Here is an 18,735-nt window from a genome sequence, read left to right as displayed (position 1 = left end):
GAGCAGGCAGAGAATCATCTTCCCTCCCGCAGAGGGGCCCGGGCTTATGATTTAATATCAGCTCCTGGGAAGTCTGAGCCCCACTGCAGAAGTGGGACTGACCTTCCCTGTTCTCAAGTCACTCCTGTCCTGCCTCCTGAACAAAAGCTTTCTGCTCTCTTGGGTCTGCGTGCGGTGGCCCTGCTGATCCCTTGCAGGGCAGGAGAGCTCACTTTCCAGGCTCTCTGTCTTGTAGGAGTTCTTCCAGTTTTAGGTCCGTGCTCTCCACTCTTACGTCCACCCCCCGTGGAACTCTGTGCGGTGCTGTGAGCGTGCATGCTCCCTGGCTCAGCTGTGTCCGACTCTTTGCGACTCCATGGACAGTAGCCCACCAGACTCCTCTGTCCGTGGGATTTCCCAGGCAAGAATCCTGGAGTGGGTTGCCATTTCCTTCTCCAGGGGATCGTCCTGCATTGACGGCAGATTCTTTACCACAGAGCCACCTGGGAAGCTCCTATAAAATATTAATTCTGATTCAGCAAGTCTGGGGTGGTACCTGAAATTCTGCATTTCTAACTTAGCTCCTAAGGGGGCCCAGCACTGCTGGTTCTGGGACCATCCTTAGAGTAGTGAGGGTTTTTTGTTTTTTTTTTTTTTAATATTTATTCATTTTGGCTGCACCAGGGTCTTAGTGGCAGCACGTGGGATCCGCGATCTTCGTTGAAGCGGCGTGCGGGAACTTTGGTTGCCGTATGAGAACTCTTAGTTGTGGCGTGTGGGATCTAGTTCCCTGACCAGGGATTGAACCCGGGTTGCCTGCACTGGGAGTGCAGTCTTAGCCACTGGACCAGCAGAGAAGTCCCTGAGTCGTGAGGATTTAAAACAGCAAGGAAGAAACTTCTGTGAGGATCACTGGCTGGCATCCCCAGTGATAGATCCGCTGCTATTGGGATGGCAAGGACGGTGGTCTTGGCCTTCTCTCTGTCTCTTTTTCTTACATCTCAGGGTGCCCAGGCGTAAATAGAGTCTTGGAAGAGTGTTTTCGCCTCCCACTAGCCCCCAGGAACACCCACAACCTCCCTTGTTTGCCAGCCCACAGAACCCACATTGACTTTGGCTGTTTGGTGAATGTAAATGGTTTTCTTTTCTGTAGTTGCTAAAAGGCACATTCAATGCTGAAAAAAAAAGTTGTTTTTTTTTTGTTGTTGGTGTTGTTATGACCTGTCTTGGGTGATAAGTACAGAGAGGATGCTAGCTGTGTGCTTTTCTTTGTAAATTCTGTTTGAAATTTGTATCTACAAAGATCGGTGTAATGATCCGAATGTCTTAGTTTAGAAGCACAAACCATTGTCTTTAGAGCACCTTAACAAGATGCCATATGTAAAGAGGTGGGTTTTTTCCTAATGATGTTTTTTTCTTTATTTGGTGCAGTCATTCTCCTGAACTCCACTTAGACTGTGGGGACCCAGGCTGAGTCCAGTGATTCTGTTTTGTGCTGAGGTTTCTTGGTACCTTGGCTGAGCCTGGGCGCACCTGGGCTTGCCTGGGCTTACCTGGATTCATCCTGACTTAGAGCTTCCTAGATCTGAATCCTGCTGGCTTGCCGACCCTCTTGGCATAAGAGGTCCCACCCACCCGGGTTTCCTTCCAGGGTCAGAGGTGGAATCGACAGCTTTTGCTCTGCAAGTTCAGGGTTGCTGGCTCCTCACAGACCACTAGGGCCTGGCAGGGCTGAGCCCGCTGGGGTCGTGTCCAGCCCTGTGAGTGCTAGAGGATCAGGGTTGCTGAATGAGCCCTTTGAGATGAGGCCTCAAGCCCCGGTGTTTATTGTACCAACTACACACAGAGCTTTTCAAGAAGCAGGTTTCTCTGCCTTGTAACTTTCCACAGGTGGGGTGACTCGCTATCATTTCAGAGCTAGAATTTAGAATATGTGCAAGTCTAGAGGGGGTCCACCGAGCGGAACCAAGAGGGAATGGTACTTCGCTTTCCTTCCTTGGTGGAGAGTGGTGTAACTTCAGCTTTGGGAGCAAAAGTGCTCAGTGGGGAGGCTTCCCAGGTGGCTCAGTGGGTAGAGAATCTGCCTGCAATGCAGGGAACTCAGGAGACTTTGGTTCAATCCCTGAGCGGGATGGGGGGGTGGGGGCGTGGAAGATGCCCTGGAGGAGGGCATGGCAACCCGCTCCAGTATTCTTGCCTGGAGAATCCCATGGACAGAAGAGCCTGGTAGGCTGCAGTCCATGGGGTCTCTAAGAGTCGGACACGACTGAGCGACAGCATGCACATGCATGCTCAGTGCACTGGGGGAAATGCCACTTGGGCTTTGTTCCTGTGCCTTTGCTTTTTCAAGGTAAGCCGGCCCTTTTCAAGTCAGCACATATGTTTTAGACCAGAAAACCCTATTGTATGGGGGTATCAAATGTGAAAAAGCATCGTCCCTATTTTTAAGCAACAAGTGATGTAAAAGATGAAGGAGGCAAGCCCACACAAAGAAACCACTCAAGATGTGCCCTGGGACTGGAGTGGAGGGGGATCAGGGAACCGTGGCATTAACAGAGGATGCTCTGGGTCTGATGGCTGGAGGCTGGGGAAGAAAGCACGCTGGGAGGAAACTGGATAAAGGAGACTTGGAACAGGACCATTTGAGGCTTGTGAAAGGTACTGCGAATAATGGGTTTGAGCTGGAATACAGGGCCCTTGCGGGGTGCAGTGGTTGAAGAGTTGTTGGGGGAGTTGATGATCAGCTGATGGAGTGAATCCTTGGCGGCCACGGGAGCTGCCGTGAGAACTGCTCTGGAGAGCTGTTGAAAGTTTGATTGGGCTTCCCTGATGGCTCAGACGGTAAAGAATCTACCTGCAGTGCAGGAGACACGGGTTCGATCCCTGGGTCAGAAAGAGCCCCTGGAGGAGGGAGTGGCTACCGTCTCCAGTGTTCTTGCCTGAGGGACAGAGGAGCCTGGCGGGCTGCAGTCCATGGAGTCGCAAACAGGTGGACATGACTGAACGACGAACACTTTTTTTTTTTTTTTTGAACACTTTCTTTAGGTAGAAGAGCTTCAGGAGGGCATCCGAGCTGGTCAGCCTGTGCTCGGAGGAGACTAGACCGATGGTGGATGATAGGGAGGCTCAGGTGAAACAGGTAGAACATGCCCGAGGCTGCGGTCAGACCCTCCCAGGCTCTCTCCTTCCAGGCGAAGGAATTTGCATTCTTTGCACATCTTTGGAACTGTTTCCCAATGTCGTCCCTTCTTTCGTGACCTCTACTCCCCCGGCATCTCCCTGGGCATCCCCAGGTCTCTCCTTTCAGAGCTAGATGGTTTCCGATACCTAGGGTCGGCCTGGGTGAAGCCGCGCAGCCTGGCCTGGGCCGGGTCACTGCAGTCACTGACGCGTGTGTGGGCGGCTCCTTTGGAGGGCGTGCGGGCCCCTTAGAGTGCGCGCGTCCCCGGGAGGGACCACGGGCGCTGAGCCTCTCTACTCCTCTGCACACAGCCATATCCAGCATGCTCCACGGCCACAGCCCGGTGTCCCAGGCCCTGCTGGGGACCTTCTTCACCTGGGGGTTGACGGCGGCCGGGGCAGCCCTCGTGTTCGTCTTCTCTAGCGGACAGGTGAGTTGCCTCGCTTCGGTTCTGGGGGCCCGCGGGGGCCTTCTTGGTGAACTCTGCCCCTTTCCTTCCCTCGCCCCCTCCAGCCCTGGCTGAGAGCTCACGGGTCCTCTGCTTTCTCCTTCCCGATGCCCAGTTTTTTGGCCTTTCCAAGCCCCCGCCTGATTTCTCTCCGCCGCCTAGGTTCTCTTGGGCCTGGAGCAGGTGGTAATGTGTGTGAGGTTTGTCCGCCTCGCCCTGTGATCTCGAGTGGTGGAAAAGACCTGGGAAAAAGTGGGCGGGGGACGGCTCTGTCCTCTTTAGCCCGTTTCCAAGCTCTTCGTCTCTTCCCTCCCCCCTTTGGGATGAACACATACAGACCCGCCCCCCCAGGCCCCAGAGACCCCACCCCTGTCCCGTGCTCCCCTACATCTCCCAGAACCCCCCTCCCGTGTACGCTCTGCACACCCTCCCTGCCCCTTCCCGGCCCATGCCCACCTCCTGTGCCTGAAGGTCCTGCCTCTTCTCCAGCCCGGGCTGCCCGAGTCCACGGCACGGGGGCTGTTGCCCTCAGTGTCTGGATGAAAGCAGGGTCCCCGCGCCCACCGTGCTCGGGGCGCAGGCAGGGCAGGTGCGGCGAGCGAGCAGGGGGTGGAGGAGGAGGCAGACCCACCGAGAGGCCCGGGAAGCTGGCCGGCCGGGGCCCTCTCGTGTCGGGGCCTGTTCAGCAGCGCTGATGTCTCCGGGAGCTGGGCTGCGAGCCTGCGGAGGCTGGTCCGGGCCCCAGGTTACTGTCAGCAGGCGCCCCAGCGCCCCGCCTGGCTCCGGCAGCCGCGCCAGGTTGTCCGGGGTCCCGTCCTCCAGCCCTCCCAGGGCAGAGCGGCCCATGTTCCCATCCCCCCAGTTTCCATTGCGCTCAGAAGCAGAGATCTGAGTCGGAAGAGCTGGGGTCTGGCTGGCCGGCTGGCCACAGAGACCTGAGTAGAAGTCCACAGGCCCGAGTGACCCCGGTTGGTGCCGTGGGGGCCCCTCAGAAGGGAGAAGCCATCACAGAGGTGCCCCCTCCACTGGGAGCTGAGAGCCCCTAATCTGTCTCCCGTTAGAGTCTCCCCCAGGTCAGTAGGAGGAACGGCTGAGACACTTCTCTGTGCAGAGGTGCGTCGGGGTTCCCCATGACCACTCACAGATGTGGTGGTTCACTAGACGGGCTCATGGGACTCGGCACATGGCTGAGCCATGTCCTTGTCGCTAAGGTTTATTACAGCAAAAGGACACACAACGGCGTCAGCGAGAGAGAGACAGTCAGGGTCTGGGGAGATCTGTGCACAGATTTGGGGTCTGATGCCCCCTTCCTTCTACGAGGGGGCACAGAACGTGCTCCTTCCCCAGCAATGACAACGTGCTAACGCATGGACGATGTGTCTGCCCAGGGACGCCCAGTACAGGCGCGGTCCTCAAGGTCTTTACTGGGGGCTGGCCGCAGAGGCTTCTGAGCCACCCACCCAAATTCCAGACTCAGAAGGAAAGCAGGTGTCCAAATCACGTGGTTCGTGAAACGGGTGCAAGGACCCACTCTTATTGGTCAGTGATGGGGCAGCAGTCCCAGTGCCAGCTTCCCAGAAGCCAGCTAAGGACCAGTCTGGAAAGCAGCACCTTCTAGAGGGAGCAGGCTCAGGTAGGCTAGGTGAGCCTTCTCTGCATAGGAGCCGTGCAGGAGACATAGGAAGGGTCAGACGTGAGGGGATAAAGCCAGCCGTGGATGGGATTGCACAGAGGCAGGCTCCTGCCAACCCGGCGAACCTCAGTTTTCACCCAGCTGATATAGGGGCTTCAGTGAGGGTTCCTGGGGATAATGGACACAACCATCTACCCTCCGCTGCTATCAACAGCGACTCAACTTCACTTGAAGTTCATTTTCTTTTTTAAAAAAGTATTTGTTTATTTGGCAGCACTGGGTCTTAGTTGAGGCATGTGGGATCTAGTTCCCTGACCAGGGATCGAACCCAGGCCCCTTGCCTTGGGAGCACAGAGTCCTACCCACTGGACCACCAGGAAAGTCCCTCAGATTCATTTTCTTGATTGAAAAAAAATCATATTGTAGTTGTAGGGAACTCAAAAAATGTGGAGGGGCCAAAAGAAATAATAAAAAAAGTTTTCGATCCCACTTTTCTGAAGGGAAAACTGAAACATTTGTTCAAATTTATTTGGCTGTATTTGAGTATACAAATACAGACATACCTGTTTTCTTTACATAATGAGGATCAAATTATGAAGTTTTATAATGAGCATTTTTCACTGGATGTCATAGGCACCCCTCCCTAAGCCTAAATGGTTTTTTGGTTATTTTGATTAGTTACTTAGGTGGCTGTAGAACATCCCGCCATAAAAATGCACTGCAGTTTATTTAGCCAGTCCCCAACAGCTGGACAGTTAGTTTATGACTGAACAGTAACAAGTGTGTCCATGTGGCTAGAGATTATATAACTTAGGCCCCTCCTTAAAAAGAAAAGCTTTTTATTGAAAAATGCACATGTTATGGACTTCCCTGGTGGTCCAGTGGTTAAGAATCCACTAAGCCCATGCACTGCAACTACTGAGCCTGAGCTCGGGAGCCCTCGAGCCACAACAAGAGAAGCCACTGCGATGAGAAGCCTGCACCGCAGCTAGAGAGCAGCCCTCACTTGTCACAACTAGAGAAAGCCGACGTGCAGCAACGAAGACCCAGAATAAATAAGTAATTTAAAGAAAGAAAAATGCACATTTTCTAAGTGTGCAGCTTGATGACTTTTCACCAGTGTCCATGGAAATAGTGCCCAGATCAAGTACTAGAATAGGATCCCCCCAACCCCTGACAGGCAATGCCAAAGAATGTTCAAACTACCGCACAATTGCATTCATCTCACCCCACTCCGGTACTCTTGCCTGGAAAATCCCATGGACGGAGGAGCCTGGTAGTCTGCAGTCCATGGAGTCGCTAAGAGTCAGACACAACTGAGCGACTTCACTTTCACTTTTCACTTTGATGCATTGGAGAAGGAAATGGCAACCCACTCCAGTGTTCTTGCCTGGAGAATCCCAGGGACGGCGGAGCCTGGTGGGCTGCCATCTATGGGGTTGCACAGAGTCAGACACGACTGAAGTGACTTAGCGGCAGTAGCACACGCTAGTAAAGCAATGCTCAAAATTCTCCAAGCCAGGCTTCAGCAATACGTGAACCATGAACTTCCACATGTTCAAGCTGGATTTAGAAAAGGCAGAGGAACCAGAGATCAAATTGTCAACATCCTCTGGATCATCGAAAAAGCAAGAGAGTTCCAGAAAAATATCTATGTCTGCTTTATTGACTATGCCAAAGCCTTTGACTGTGTGGATCACAATAAACTGTGGAAAATTCTGAAAGAGATGGGAATAGCAGACCACCTGACCTGCCTCTTGAGAAACCTATATGCAGGTCAGGAAGCAACAGTTAGAACTGGACATGGAACAACAGACTGGTTCCAAATTGGGAAAGGAGTATGTCAAGGCTGTATATTGTCACCCTGCTTATTTAACTTATTTGCAGAGTACATCATGAGAAACGCTGGGCTGGATGAAGCACAGGCTGGAATCAAGATTGCCGGGAGAAATATCAATAACCTCAGATATGCAGATGACACCACCCTTATGGCAGAAAGTGAAGAACTAAAGAGCCTCTTGATGAAAGTGAAAGGGGAAAGTGAAAAGTTGGCTTAAAGCTCAACATTCAGAAAACTAAGATCATGGCATCCGGTCCCATCACTTCATGGCAAATAGATGGGGAAACAGTGGAAACAGTGGCTGTCTTTATTTTCTTGGGCTCCAAAATCACTGCAGATGGTGACTGCAGCCATGAAATTAAAAGATGCTTACTCCTTGGAAGGAAAGTTATGACCAACCTAGACAGCATATTAAAAAGCAGAGACGTGACTTTGCCAACAAAGGTCTGTCTAGTTAAGGCTATGGTTTTTGTAGTAGTCATGTATGGATGTGAGAGTTGGACTATAAAGAAAGCTGAGCGCTGAAGAATTGATGCTTTTGAACTGTGATGTTGGAGAAGATTCTTGAGAGTCCCTTGGACTGCAAGGCGATCCAACCAGTTCATCCTAAAGAAGATCAGTCCTGAGTGTTCATTGGAAGGACTGATGTTGAAGCTGAAACTCCAATACTTTGGCCACCTGATGCGAAGAGCTGACTCATTTGTAAAGACCCTGATGGTGGGAAAGATTGAAGGCAGGAGGAGAAGGGGGCAGCAGAGGATGAGATGGTTGGATGGCATTACCGACTCAATGGACATGAGTTTGGGTAAACTCCGGGAGTTAGTGATGGACAGGGAGGCCTGGCATGCTGCGGTCCATGGGGTTGTAAAGAGTTGGACACGACGGAGCGACTGAACTGAGCTGAACTGAACCCCTGACCTCCTCTGCAGCCGTCCTTTCAGGGTCCCTTGCCATCCTTACCCCAGCCCCCTACTCCACTCCAAGGGAAGCCCCCTCCTGCTCTCCAGCAGCAGCGTTTGGTTTTCTCTGTTTTGTATAGTGTGTTGTATAGTGTATGCTCTTCTGTGTCTGGCTGATTTCACCCTATTTATTGGTCAGTTGGTAAAGAATCTGCTGGCAGTTCAGGAGACCCTGGTTCAATTCCTGGGTCGGAAAGATCTACTGGAGAAGGGATAGGCTTCTCCAGTATTCTTGGGCTTCCCTTGTGGCTCAGATAGTAAAGAATCTGCCTGCCATGCGGTAGACCTAGGCTCGATCCCTGGGTTGGGAAGATCCCCTGGAGAAGGGAAAGGCTACCCACTCCAGTATTCAGACCTGGAGAATTCCATGGACTACAGTCCATGGGGTCACAAAGAGTTGGACATGACTGAGTGACTTTCACTTTCACTATTTTCCCGTTGACTGAACGCCCCTGCCTGATTGTGAGCTCCAGTCATGTATGTACATGTGTTCTCATTTCTACATGGTGTTCTCTGTTTGTATACTTCCTTGTGACCTATCCATTCTGCTGTTGGTGGATCTCTGGGTAGTTTTGAGTTTCGGCTCTCACAAGCAGTGCCATAAAAAGCATTTTTGCCCACAAGTCTGCTGAATCTAAGTATGTGTTTCTGTTGGTAATTACGCATGGCCCTCGCTGCTGGGTCGTAGGGCGTGCTGATGAAGGATCACTTCGAGCGGATGCTGCCAGCTTTCCAAAGTGGCTGGACCAGCTTGTACGCCCACCTGCAGTGCGGGAGGATTTTGGTTGGTCCACGTGCTCCTTATCAGTACTTGTCAATTTCCAACTTTATACCAGCTCCTTACTAAAGATTTATAGCCGTAATCCACAGGGAGCGCTGAGAAAGAGGAAAAACACATGGACCATTGCAAGCCGAGGGTCATGCTAAATGAAGGCTCTGATTGGTCGTGGAATGGATGGAAGGTTTAAAAAAATTTTTTTTTCCCCTGATTCTTGGCTCATTTTATAAAGACTCTGGTCCAGGGTTCCAGATAGATTTGCAAGCTCCAGCCTGGGCTTGTCTTTATTCATGTGGCTTTCTTAGGCTTATGATTGCCTCCTGTCCCATAAAATGTTTCTTAGAAACTGAAACATCTTGTTTTCCTTTTCAGAGGCGGATCTTAGATGGAAGCCTTGGCTTTGCTGCAGGGGTAAGTCAGCACATGGTGGGAGGGATCTGAGTGGAGAGTGTTTCTTCTGTTATTTCTCTGCCAAGGGGTATTTCCAGCCTCATCCCTTGTGGCCATGTTGCCCCTTTGTGATCTCCTGTTGCCAATGGCTCCCTCTGATCGCTGACCCTATTTGCATCCAGCAAAGGGAATGCCCCTGCCTCTCTTTAGACAGAGAAAGAGGCTTGTTGGCAGCTGTCTCAGGACTTGTAAATAAGTATTCCAAGTGAGGTATATACATTTAGGGAGGGCTTAGCACAGAGCTCTGTTGGCACTAATCAAATATGCTCTTTCTCTCCTCCTCGTCCCACATAAGACCTTATATTATGGATATTTTCAAGCATGTAAAAAAGTGGAGAGAATCCCATGAGGTACTCCAGGTACCCACAGCTTAGCTTCAATCATTAGTGACATTTTGCTAACATTTAACATTTAACACCACCCCCAACTTCCCACCGCCCAGTATACGTGGGAGGGAGAATGTTTTGTAAAAGCAAATCTCAGACATCATGTAATTTCACTTGTAAATTCAATATACAACTCTAACTGAATGATTTTTTTTTAAAGAAACATAATCAGCATGGTATTATCACACCTACCAAAATTAATATTTCCTTATTAGTATCTAACACTTGGCTTCACATTCAGACATCCTCTGTGTTTTTCAAAGGTGTCTCCAAAAACGGTTTTGTTAGAATCGAGATCCAAACAAGATTTTCGTATTAAATTTGTTTCCTTTTTTTGTGGCCGTGCCTCAAGGCTTCCTGGGTCTTAGTTCCCCAACCGGGGATCAAACCTGGGCCTTGGCAGTGAAAGCACTGCCTGGGGGCAGCCTTGAATCTGCTTCATGCTGAGTATTTTCAGTCTCTTTTGTTCTTAACCAGTACTCTCCCCCACCCCACCATTTCCACCCCCACCCCTAGGAATTTGTTAGAGACACTGGATTGTTGGTCTGTAGACTGTCCCATGTTCTGACCTTGGCGGATTGCTTCCTATGGTGCCATTGAACTTGTTCCTCTGTTCCCTGGGTCTCCCATAAACTGGGAGTCAGACCTAAAGGCTCACTTAGTGCAGATTCCATTTTCCAGGCGTGAATGCCTCCTCGCGTCGCTGTGTATTCCAGTCTCATCAGTCACATTCAGTTCAGGTCAGTCTCTCAGTCGTGTCCAACTCTTTGCAAGCCCATGGACTGAAGCACACCAGGCTTCCCTGTCCATCAGCAACTCCCACTCAAAGTCCAGCTCAAACTCATGTCCTTCGAGTCGGCGATGCCATCCAACCATCTCATCCTCTGCCGTCCCCTTCTCCTCCAGCCTTCAATCTTTCCCGGCGTCAAGGTCTTTTCCAGTGAGTCAGTTCTTTGCATCCGGTGGCCAAAGTATTGGAGTTTCAGCTTCAGCATCAGTCCTTCCAATGAATATTCAGGCCTGATTTCCTTTAGGATGGACTGGTTGGATCTCCTTGCAGTCCAGGGGACTCTCAAGAGTCTTCGCCAACACCACAGTTCAAAAGCATCAATTCTTCAGTGCTCAGCTTTCTTTATAGTCCAACTCTCACATCCATACATGACTACTGGAAAAACCATAGCTTTGACTAGATGGACCATTGTTGGCAAAATAATGTCTCTGCTTTTTAATATGCTGTCTAGGTTGGTCATAGCTTTTCTTCCACAGAGCAAGTGTCTTTTAATTTCATGGCTGCAGTGATTTTGGAGCCCAAGAAAATAAAGTCTGTCACTGTTTCCATTGTTTCCCCATCTGTTTGCCATGAAGTGATGGGACTGGATGCCATGATCTTAGTTTTTTGAATGTTGAGTTTTAGGCCAGCTTTTTCACTCTCTTCTTTCACTTTTATCAAGAGACTCTTCAGTTCCTCTTCACTTTCTGCCATAAGGGTGGTGTCATCTGCATATCTGAGGTTATTGATATTTCTTCCAGCAATCTTGATTCCAGCTTGTGCTTCATCCAGCCTGGCATTTCACATGATGAACTCTGCATATAAGTTAAATAAGCAGGGTGACAATATACAGCCTTGACATACTCCTTTCCCAATTTGGAACCAGTTTGTTGTTCCGTGTCCGGTTCTAACTGTTGCTTCTTCACCTGCATACAGATTTCTCAGGAGGGCAGGTAAGGTGGTCTGGTATTCCCATATCTTGAAGAGTTTTCCACAATTTGTTGTGATCTACACAGTCAAAGGCTTTGGTGTAATCAGTAAAGCAGAAGTAGATGTTTTTCTGAAATTCTCTTGCGTTTTTGATGATCCAGCGGATATTGGCAATTTGATCTTGGTTCATCTGCCTTTTCTAAATCCAGCTTGAACATCTGGAAGTTCTCGGTTCATGTACTGTTGAAGAATTTTGAGCATTACTTTCTTAGCATGTGAGATGAGTGCAATTGTGCGGTAGTTTGAGTATTCTTTGGCATTGCCTTTCTTTGGGATCTTTTCCAGTCCTGTGGCCACTGCTGAGTTTTCCAAATTTGCTGGCATATTGAGTGTAGCAGTGTCACAGTATCATCTTTTAGGATTTGAAATAGCTCAACTGGGATTCCATCACCTCCACTGGCTTTGTTCGTAGTGATGCTTCCTAAGGCCCACTTGACTTCACATTCCAGGATGTCTGGCTCTAGGTGAGTGATCACACCATCGTGATTATCTGGATCATGAAGATATTTTTTGTACAGTTCTAATCCTGTTTTTGTAGTCCTGTGATCTGCAAAACCTGGCCTGAGGGTGGGACCTCCTGGAAGTCCTCCAAGCCAGCAACTCTGAGATCAGAGTCCGTGGAAACATTCTAGATGTTCCACGGGATACGGAGAATGGTCGCAAAATCGGTGTCCATGTCCTCAGCTTCCAGTTTTGTTCTCTTTCCCCAAACTGCTCTGCCCGAGAATACCCCTAGGCAGGTTGTGCCTTCCCACCTTCCTCGACACAGTTGCCCTCTCCTGCTTTATCAAAGGAAGATGCTCTCTTGCCTTGGTTCCGTGCCTCTGAGTAGCAGCATCTCCACGCACAGACGGAGGGACCCTTGGCATGTGGATGCTGGGGTGGAGATGGTGAAGGACTCAAATCAGTGATCACTGGACACAAATCCTTTAGCAATTCAGATTCTGTCCTTTCAGGGAAATAAGATCCCGAAAGCCACATGGTATGGCCAAAAAAAGGAGAGAAAGAAATCCTTTAATGTAAATTTCCCTGGTGGACTGCTCTGGAAGGACTGTTGCTGAAGCTGAAGCTCCAGTACTTTGACCACCTGATGTGAAGAAATGACTCCTTGGAAAAGACCCTGATGCTGGGAAAGATTAAAAGCAGGAGAAGGGGATGACAGAGGATGAGATGGTTGGATGGCATCACCGACTCAACGGACATGAGTTTGAGTAAACTCCGGGAGTTAGTGATGGACAGGGAGGCCTGGTGTGCTGTAGTTCATGGGGTCGCAAAGAGTTGGACATGACTGAGTGGCTGAGCTGAACCGAACTGAACCACTCTGGGATTTTGGGCCTTCTTAGATGGAGTTCAAAGAGCAAAATTCTCTGGTTGTCCAGTGGCTAAGACTCTGTGCTGCCAAGGCAGGGAGCCCAAGTTCGATCCCTGGTCAGGGAACTAGATCCCACGTGCTGTCGCTAAAGATGCTACATGCCACAACTGAGACCAGAGTAGCCAACTAGGTAGGTAAATGAATAAATATTTTTAAAAAAAATGGCAGTATTAGAACAAAATGTCGGTTTTTTCTGTCTTCTTTACATAAATACATTTTCTTTGTTTAGTTTAAGAAAAAAAACCTCATAGAAATGGAAATAAAATTGATGCTTAACCCTATCTGATTCTAGCAGTAACCACTTAATGTTTATTCACAGATGTATGAATGAAAACTGAAAAAATTATAAAGAGCCCTCATACTTGAAAATAAGTATTTACAAGAATAAATATTATTAGACTTTTGAATATCTAATAATTATGAATTGGTGTATTAAATTTTTGTTGTTATGAATCTGTTCTCGCCTATTAATAGTTTTAATGGTCATTCAATCCAGGAAATTGTTATTTAAGCAGTTAGAACTCTAGGCTCACAGGAAATTAAAAAAAAATTAAATTGAAATGTGCATAGATATTTTATTGCAAACTAGTATGAGAAAGAAACCAATAGTAGACTTTCTAGCATAAAATGTAATTTACTCTAGAATAAAATTCGGTGGGGAAATGGAATTGATCTATAAATCGAGGAAAAAAAGGAATGGTGCACATTTTTTGACTTTTGAAGAAGAGCTAGCTCTTGTGTTTTTGTGTGTAGAATATAAGCCTGGAACAGAAAAGTCCATAAGACATAAACACACAACTTAGTTTGTGTACATTTTTAAGTGGATAACGGGGAGAATCAAATCCCTATGCTGTTTATTTTTAATTAATTAATTTTTTTTTTTTTGGCTGCCCGGCTTTTGGGATCTTAGTTTCCCAACCGCGGATTTAACCTGGTCCTCAGCAGTGAAAGCACCAGGTCCTAACCACTGGACGCCCAGGAAATTCCCTCTTATGCTGTTTAGATCCTAGTGGGTCCATTTAAATGACTAATGAAATAGTTTTATTTAGGCACATCGATATTTACATGCCAGAATTTACATCTTTAGTGACTCTTTAAATTTGAGATGAAAGCATTTTATTTTTTAATTGTTACTTTAAAAACTTTATAGTTGATTTACAGTGTTGTGTTAATTTCTGCTATACAGCAAAGTGATTTAGTTATGCACATGTATATTCTTTTTCATATTCTTTTCCGTTATGGTTTATTCACAGGATATTGAATGTATTTCCCTGTGCTATGCAGTAGGACCTTGTTGCTTATCCATTCTGTGTATAACAGTTTCCATCTCTTATTCCCACACTCCCTCTCCATCCCACCGCCTCCCCATCCCGCCTTGGCAACCACAAATCCATTCCCTATGTCTGTGAGTCTGCTTCTGTTTCGTGGATAAGTTGATTTGTGTCATGCTGTAGATTCCACATGTAAGTGATATCATATGGGATTTATCTTTCTGACTTCCCTCACTTAGTGTGGCCATCTCTAGTTGCTTCCATGTTGCTGCCAGTGGCACAATTTCCTTCTTTTCTATGGCTGAGTAGTATTCCACTGTATATATGTAGCTCATCTTCTTTATCCATTCATCTTTGTTGGACATTCAGGTTGCTTCCATGTCTTCAGGGAGCAGAGCTGGGATTTGAACCCTCTGACTGTTGAGTCCCAACAGCTAAAGCTCAATGCCTCCTAGATGATGTCTGGTCCAGCCACCTCTATTTTACAGACAAGAAACAGAACCATAGAGAGTAGATTACTCATCCAGAATTAAGAAATGCTAGATGGCACGGAGCTAGGACGAAACCCAGATGAGAAGTCGGGGGCTGTCAGCATTGATCTCTGTGACCTTGGGGAGGCTCCTCTGTCATCCTGGACCTCAGCTGAGTCTGCTGGAGTCTGGGGGTGTTGGAAGGGATGGTTCCTTAAGAACTTCCTGGATCTCCATGTCTGAAGGGGTGAGTTTCCACGGAAGTTAGCGTCTCTCTTTTTGTTGTAAAGCAATTTAAAGTGTTTCAGTTTCTGGTCCACCTATTCCCCTACTCACCTATTTAATGGTAAATTTAAACTTGCAATCGAATATCCTTTCATCCAAGTGAGAAAAGCGCTCACTGCCCCCAAAGATGAGCGTTTGGATGAATTTGGACAAAGCATCGAGGGTCACCATTTTCATTTTCTTCGCTTTGGCCCTGATGTCTGTTTTTTGTGAGGTTTGAACCAGCCAGGAGCCTCTAAATCAGTGTATGTTCTCTCTCAAGGAAGAAATACTTGTGCAGAATAAAAATGACCATGAAACTGCGGAAGAGAAAGGCCACCAATCAAACAGCTTACTGCTAGGCATGAAAAGGCAATTTAATATCCATTATTTAATCGCACAGGGAGCTGGGTCCTTATGAAAGATGTGATTTTTCTCAGGGAGATTTTGGCTGAGTCGGCTTTTGTGCTGCAAGCGGTGAGTGGCGTTTTCTGCAAATAACCATCTCACTGTTGGAAATTAATGATGCTCTCCTATGAAGGCCTGAGTCTGGAGGGGTGATGGTGACCAGCTGTTCTCCATCTCCATGGAGAAATGGTTGGGAAGAAATGGGCTTAAATCATTGCATGAGGGATTCGGAGAGGAGATTTCAGCCAGACCCACCAGAGAGGTTTCTCCTAGAGCGGATAGCTGAGCGAGAAGGGCCAGGGTGCGGGGAGTAGCCACTGACCTGGGTCTTCAGAAAGCCTAGCTTCTATTTATTTATTTTCAAAATAATTTTACTTACTTACTTATTTATTTTTGGCCGCTCTGGGTCTGCGTTGCTTGTCTCTAGTTGCAGTGAGCAGGGGCTCCTCTCTGTTTGCAGCGCCGGGCGAGGGCTCCTCGTTGCCGTGGCTTCTCTTGTTGGGGACACGGAATCTAGGTTGCGAGGGAACCAGCTGTTGTGGCCTGTGGGCTCAGTCGCTGCGCCTCCCGGGCCCCAGGGCACAGGCTTGACGGTTGAGGCCCGTGGGCTTAGCTGCTCCGCGGCATGTGGGGTCCTCTCTGATCAGGGATCAAACCTGAGTCCCCTGTGTTGGCGGACGGACTCTTTGCCACAGAGCTGCCAGGGAAGCCCAGGCCTACCTTTTATATTCCCCGCTGTACAGATCCTAGATTACGAACTCACAATTGCTGTTACTAATTGAATTTGAGCAAACTCCGGGAGATAGTGAAGGACAGGGCAGCCTGGCGTGCTGCAGTCCATGGGGTCGCAAAGAGTCGGACACGACTTAGTGACTGAACAGATACACACACACACAATTGCTGTTATGTTTTCCCCTTATTATTGTCTGAGACATAGGGAAGCCTGGCATGTGCTCATGGGGATTTTTCAGTGTGAGGTCTTTTGGTAACACTAAAATGGGCTGGACCCCCAGCAGACAGTATGAGCCCTCCGATGGGCTCGGATGAGACCCCTGCAAAGATCATGGCTCTGTTTCCCCGAGCCATCACTTTCTGCTTAGTGAGGCTGAGTGAGATAAAGGGCCCCAGATGACCCCCTGCGGAGGCTGAAGCCGCGTGGACCTGGAGCAGGTCCCATCCTCAGCATCCCTTAGACCAGACAGGCCACCTTGGAAGTTTCATGGCAGTTGTCTCATACGAATCTCCTCTCTTATTTTATAAGATTTTTTTTTTAATTTTTCTTGTAGACCATTTTTAAAGTCTTTATTGAATTTGTTGCAGTGTTGCTTCTGCCTCATGTTTCAGTTTTTTGGCCCTGAGGCGTGTGGGATCTTATCTCTAGGGGCGGAACCCTCACCCTCCGGATTTGGAAGGTGACGTCTTAACCACTGGACCGCCAGGAAAGTCCCTGGATCTTTTCTCTTAAATCTGAATTTTCAAGATGTGGGGAGCCAGGAAGCCTCAGGGCCTCCTATGTCCTGCAGTCTGCAGCTTTTCTCCTGCACCGGGAGGCAGTGACCAGGAAGGTGATGCTGGTCTGTTCTAGGGCTGTTGGTGTCGTTGTTTCGTCACTTCAGCCGTGTCCAACTTGTTGCGACTGCGTGGCCTGTAGCCCGACAGGCTCCTCTGTCCATGGGATTCTCCAGGCAAGAATGCTGGAGTGGGCTGCCATTTCCTTCTCCAGGGGACCTTCCCGACCCAGGGCTCGAACCTGCATCTCCTGATTGGCAGGTGAGAGAGATTCTTTACCACTGAGTTACCTGGGAAGCCCATTCTGGAGCTAAGGCTGCCCTTCAGGTGGGTGCTCAGCGTAGTGATGGCACATTCCAGGGTGGGCTCGGTGGGACTTGGAGCCCCCTCCCCCAGGGGTCTTGTGTGAGCTGGATCGTGTGGCCCAGGGCAGGAAGAGAGTATGGGGACCGGCCCTGCCGCAGCCAGGACCATGCTCAGGACAGTCGGCAGCGTAGCTAAGGGGCGCCTGTCACTTCCCGCAAGGCATTTCCTTTTCAGGGTCTCAGATGGCCCGTTTCTGGTCGGAAACTTCTGTGTCTCAGCCGGGTGTCCTCAGACCAGGCTGAGCCCAGGCTGAAGACCCTGAACGCAGCACAGGAGACCAGGCTGACTTTTGGCGCCCCTGGGCCCCGAGTGGCGGTGGTTCCTGTGAGCGTGAGGGTGATGTGGTGACAGCTCCGTCCCCCAGCTGTCCGTCATCCTGTGCCAGCAAGATGGACCCCTTCCTCCCCGGACATCCTGACTCCACCCTGGGGAGGAGAAGGGGATGGTGAGGCGAGAAGGGAAGGAAGGGGAAAAGGGAGAAAAGCGCCCAGGGTGGAGACAGACCGTTATTATTATTATTGTATTTTTTCTTTTCAATTTCATGATTCAGATTTCCAGTGTCGTTATAAACCATGCGGGGGAGGAAATGGTATATATTACCTTCTCTCTGCGGTGATGGAAGCGCACAGCATTATGTCGGTGGAGGAGCCCATGTGCTTGAGCGTATGGGAGGGGGCGGCCTTGATCCTGCCCAGCGGCCCCCGCCCCGGACGCTGTTACCCCCCTGCCCTGTCTCAGCGCACCCTCTCTCCTTCCCCACGTGCGCCCTCGGGCGGCCTCCACTCTCACGGTCTGGAAACCCCTGCTTCCTGCTCTCTCCCTTCTGCCTTTCCTTGCAGTCCTGGGCCGACTGTGCTGACTGGGCCGGGGCACTGTCACTCCTTGGCGATACCCTTGTGTTTGGGGGCAGTCTTCCCTGTTCCCATGAGGGAGCGGGTGGGCGTGTACATAAGTGACCGGCGGGAGATTAAAAGGGGCCTCTGATGTTATGGTTGTTCAGTTGCTAAGTCGTGTCTGACTCTTTGCAGTCCCATGGGGTATGGCCCACCACGCTCCTCTGTCTTCCACTGTCCTCTGGAGTTTGCTCACATTCATGTCCATTGAATCAGTGATGCCACCCAACCATCTCATCCTCTGTCATCCCCTTCTCCTCTTGCCCTCAATCTTTCCCAGCATCAGGGTCTTTTCCGATGAGTCGGCTCTTTGCATCAGGTGGTCAGAGTATTGGAGCTTCAGCTTCAGCATCAGTCCTTCCAATGAATATTCAGCGTTGATTTCCTTTAGGATGGACTGGTTTGATCTCCTTGCTGTCCAAGGGACTCTCAAGAGTCTGCTTCAGCACCACAGTTAGAGAGCGTCAATTTTTTAGGTGCTCAGTCTTCTTTATGGACTGGAGAAGGAAATGGCAACCCAGTCCAGTATTCTTGCCTGGAGAACCGCATGGGCAGGATGAGAAAAGGACCTTGGGAGGCTTTAACTAGTCAGATGTGAGCATCCCAAAGTCGCAGTAAGTCTTACAGATTCTCTGTAGGAAAATGTAGGTGTTTAGTTAGATACTCCTTTAAGACGGGCTCTTTTTTCTCCCTTCATCCCTCCTTTCTCTCTCTCTCCCTCACCCTTCCCTCTTTCCTTCCTTTCATTCGTGGAGAACCTGTTGTGTTC

At 49.2% G+C, this 18,735-nt stretch overlaps 1 protein-coding gene across 21 annotated transcripts in view; it reads left to right on the top strand.

Annotated features, from left to right (window-relative positions):
- SLC39A11 (solute carrier family 39 member 11) overlaps window positions 1–18,735 on the top strand; it is a 371,868-nt gene that overhangs the window by 89,158 nt on the left and 263,975 nt on the right. For 19 of the 21 annotated variants that reach the window (XM_081581304.1, XM_081581308.1, XM_081581302.1 and 16 more), the window contains 2 exons: window positions 3,472–3,590; window positions 9,191–9,229. In XM_081581304.1, the coding sequence (XP_081437430.1) occupies window positions 3,472–3,590; window positions 9,191–9,229 (158 nt within the window). Of the gene's footprint in view, window positions 1–3,024; window positions 3,119–3,471; window positions 3,591–9,190; window positions 9,230–18,735 lie in introns of all 21 variants that reach the window. The other 2 variants (XM_081581319.1, XM_081581315.1) reach the window with 2 other exon arrangements.

This window comes from Giraffa tippelskirchi, chromosome 3 (assembly GCF_054371585.1).
Source record: "Giraffa tippelskirchi isolate mGirTip1 chromosome 3, T2T-mGirTip1v1.2.pri, whole genome shotgun sequence".
NCBI lineage: Eukaryota > Metazoa > Chordata > Mammalia > Artiodactyla > Giraffidae > Giraffa > Giraffa tippelskirchi.
Note: the sequence above shows the minus strand (reverse complement) of the source record. Positions and strands in the feature narration are given on the sequence as shown.